The sequence below is a fragment of the Mirounga leonina genome, unplaced genomic scaffold (genome assembly GCF_011800145.1).
Source record: "Mirounga leonina isolate KUSES-001 unplaced genomic scaffold, KU_Mleo_1.0 Mir_481, whole genome shotgun sequence".
Classification (NCBI taxonomy): domain Eukaryota; kingdom Metazoa; phylum Chordata; class Mammalia; order Carnivora; family Phocidae; genus Mirounga; species Mirounga leonina.
This window is the reverse complement of record NW_023270773.1, coordinates 2,530,320-2,533,852: the sequence shown is the minus strand read 5'-3', so window position 1 is coordinate 2,533,852 and position 3,533 is coordinate 2,530,320. Positions and strand designations below refer to the sequence as shown.

Sequence of the window (3,533 nt, the reverse complement as noted above, 5' to 3'; positions counted from 1 at the left end):
CTGTGGGCGGGAATGGATTAAACTCTGGGTTCCCGCCAAGGGCGGAATCAGGAACCTGCGCTGGGAGGCCAAAGCCGCAAGCTGAATGGAAGGCTCCGATCTGAGTCTGATTCCTGGGTCTGTGGCCCCGGGCAAGATGCCAATCAAGGCTGGGGCCTCTGATGGGGCAAAACTAGGAGAAAGGACCGTAACAGTAGATTCCAAGGGGGCAACCCTCCCGGCCTCGGTTCCCAGGTCACTGTTCCAGCCCTGCACCCACTCCTCCGAAAACCAAGGAAGCCCGAGGCAGATGCAGCCTCCAAACCGTTTATTTATCCCGACTTGGAGGTGGAGGTCGCTGGGGGGGGCGCGAAGCGGGCACAATATTGCGGGTGGCAGGGCCTGGTGCAGGCGGGTCGGGCAGGCGTGGCCCTCACGCGAAGGTGGAGCCGTTCCAGCCCACGTTGGCCGCGTTCATGTCGTAGTAGTTGATGTAGATCCTGCGGGGCGTGGACGCCAGGCTCAGGGGGGTTGCGGGCCCCCCCACCCGCCCCTCGGGGACCCCCGCCGCCCCACTCACCTATCCGGGCTGACGCGCAGGCGCTCGGCCAGGAGGCCGCACAGCAGCTTGCTGTAGGAGCGGTTCTGCGCGCCTCCGATCTTGCCGATGCTGTGCAGACTGCAGAGCGCGCACGGCTCATTTGAGCCGCCGAAGGCCATGAGCTGGTCTGGGACCACGTGCACCGCGATGTACTGTGGGGAGACGGGGTGCGGTCAGGCGGCCCCGGACAACCCCCCACCTCGTCCCTTCCCCGTCCAGAGCCTCAACCCGGAGTCGCCTCCCCCGCCCCCCAGCCCGGGACCACCTCGTCCGGCCGGCACCCCCTCTCCCTCCCTGTTCGCTCCCGGCAAACCTGGGCCGGCTTGCCGGTGGCCTGCGCCAGCTGCTGAGTGAGCTCGGAGAGGAGCCCGTCCGGCACGGAGGCGCGGGGGACGTTGGTGTTCACCACGAACATCGGCATGCTGGCGGAGAAACGGCGGGGACTGGTGCACAGGAACTAACCGACGCGCGTCCGGCAGCAGCCCGAGAACCTGAGCTACGTGACCGCCGCGCGGTGCCGCCCCCTAGCGCGGCCGCGGCCCCGCCTCCTGTGACGCCACCGCCGGCGGAGGCCCCGCCTCCGTGCGACTGCGGGTCTCTCCCAACTGGTGACGTCACCGCAGGCAGAGGCTCCGCCCCCGTGCGGCCGCAGCCATCCGACTGGTGACGTCATCGCCGACGGAGGAGTCTGCCCCCCCCCCCCCGCCCCTTGGCGGGACTTCGGGCGTTGGTGTCCCGGCCCCATGCACCCTCTGAAAGCCGTTCTCCCCGTGGCGGCCAGAAATCTGCTTGTCTTTCGTTTCTTTGTTAGTCCTTTCATTTAGTCACTGATGTTTACTCGGCCGTGTGTGTGTGTGTGTGTGTGTGTGTGTGTGTGTGTGTGTGAGAGAGAGAGAGAGAGAGAGAGAGAGAGATGGGGAGAGGTAGTCCTTGCTGCAGGCAGAAGGGGGGCATCCAAGGTAGAGTCAGAGTCAGAGTCACTATCCAGGTGCCTTCCCTGCACCTTGCTCTTTAAGGTGAGTGAGGACGCTGGGAGATGCCGAGGCTTAGACAGGGCTCCATAGGCCAGAGGTGGTCAGCAACTCAGTCTCAGAGCCCACCCCCAAGCCCCTGCTCCCCTGAACAACTTCTCTGCAGTTCTGCGAGCTTTTGCTCCTCAGGGAAGCGTCACCCTAGTTAAGTCCTGTAGGGATGCCCTTCCTGAGAGTCCTTAGAGAATTCTTTCTGTCTTTTCCACTAATGGTAAGCTCAGGGGGCATCTAGTGGGTGCCAAGCATACAAGAGACACAGACTAAATATTGGCTGAATGAACGAATGGGTGAATGAAGATAGCCATGACCCGGCAGGAAGAGGAGAGAGCAGTGGCTGGATTGGGGCCCTGGCCATGCCTGCAGGCCTTGCCATCACTGGGCAGAAGGGCCTGTGGCTAAGCGGCCACCCACTCCCCCTCTGAGGAGCCCCGCTGGTCAGGGTGCTGTGCTGGGGAGCAGATCTCTCTCGGGTTCTGGAGGGGGCACAGAGCTCTCCTTGGCATCTGGCAGGTGCTATCTGGTTAAGGGGGCACAGCACACACTGGCCTTGACTGTGGCCATGTGATACAGCAAGGATACTCGTGCCTGTGGGACCAGCCAGCATCCAATCAAGTAGGTCCCATGGCCCGGTTGTGCAAATAACCTGCAAGTGTTGCTTCCTCCGGCTGGGCCCCAGGCTACCTCCCTCCTCACTCTCACACCTTGCGCCCAGGGCTCGCTTACCATTGATGGACTGATGCACTCCATGCCTTGTCTACAGCCCGGGGCCCTCCTCTGAGTTCAGTAGCCAATTCGGCACTTCCTGTCCCCTGTGTGCAAATCCAAGTGTGTGACTTTTCTTCCCACACCTGTTGGCCTGCCAGTGAAATGTGCTTCCCCCCACTGTCACCCTTAACCTCCCTTCTCTGCCCCCCCCCACCCTGATCCCAGCCCCTCCCACCACCACCACCTTAGTTTAAGCTAGCTGGCTTCATCTTTGGCCTAGCATGGACTCTGATAACACCATGGTGGACTGCTCTTCCTGGGGGAGGAGTCTATTTCTCTGCCCCCCTGGCAGCGGATCTGGCCATATGACTTGCCTGGCCCAATGGAATGTGAACAGAAGGGACAAGAGTGACTCCAGGCAGAAGATTCAAGAGCCAGCACCTGGTTCTCTGAGATGGTGGAATGTGCCGAGATGGATCCAAACGAGCAAACACGGGCGATGCCCCAGTAGGTGAGCCACTGCAAATTTCGGGTTGTTTCTTTAGCCTAGGGCAGTCTTCCCTGATCCAGACAGCCTCCGAGCTATTTACCATTTACTCTGACCCTCCCCAGTAGCAGTCAGTGCCATCTTTCTAGAAGGGCATCTGGGGAGGTGATCTCATTCCCCGTCCCACCCCTTACTAGCGTGGACGCCTCACTAACCTGTCTGAGACTCAGTTTCCCCACCTGTAATTTAAGGATGATAGTGTCTGCCTTACAGAGGAGTGTTGTGAGGACCACGTGGCCTAAATACTGATGAGAGTCCCCACTGATACGGGAGGTGGTACTGCCACAATGCCCTGGGTAAGCAGTTCCCCACCCCACGTCTAGCAGCACCCTCCCTTGTTCCCTGAGTCTTGTGCACTGTCCTTCAGTACCATGCTCCTGGCTCTTGGCTCTTGCATTGGTCCTGAAATGCAGTTTGCATTCACTTTCCCTCACCTGCCTCAGTTCCTTGGGAAAGCCCCAGAGCTTCAGGCTGTAATGTGGTCCTGTAACGTGCCCAGCACCTCTCCTGTCCTTCAAGGCCATCACCACATTTCTATTTGTGAGTTAGTGTTTCCTTGCTGGATGGTTAAGCTCCATAAGAGAGGGGACTGTCTCTTTTCGGCCATTGCTGTATGCCCACCTCCTGGCTCATTGCCTCAGTGGTAGGCAGAAGGCCTCCAAAGATGTCC

General features: G+C 60.3%; 1 protein-coding gene across 1 annotated transcript; it reads right to left on the bottom strand.

Moving 5' to 3' along the window:
• Positions 1–292: 292 nt before the first annotated feature.
• MIF (macrophage migration inhibitory factor) lies at positions 293–1,120 on the bottom strand. Its single transcript, XM_034989088.1, has 3 exons — positions 894–1,120; positions 560–732; positions 293–479 (listed from the first exon to the last, which is right to left on the bottom strand). The coding sequence occupies exons 1-3, from the start codon at positions 999–1,001 to the stop codon at positions 413–415; spliced, it is 348 nt and encodes a 115-aa protein (XP_034844979.1). The 5' UTR covers positions 1,002–1,120; the 3' UTR covers positions 293–412.
• Positions 1,121–3,533: the final 2,413 nt, after the last annotated feature.

Bases quoted from the DNA above. Each gene is read 5' to 3' on its own strand.
- MIF (XM_034989088.1), bottom strand. From the start codon at position 1,001: ATGCCGATGTTCGTGGTGAACACCAACGTCCCCCGCGCCTCCGTGCCG. The intron at 733-893 runs GTTTGCCGGGAG...GTCTCCCCACAG, and splicing joins CCACCGGCAAGCCGGCCCAG to TACATCGCGGTGCACGTGGT. The intron at 480-559 runs GTGAGTGGGGCG...CACGCCCCGCAG, and splicing joins CTGCGCGTCAGCCCGGATAG to GATCTACATCAACTACTACG.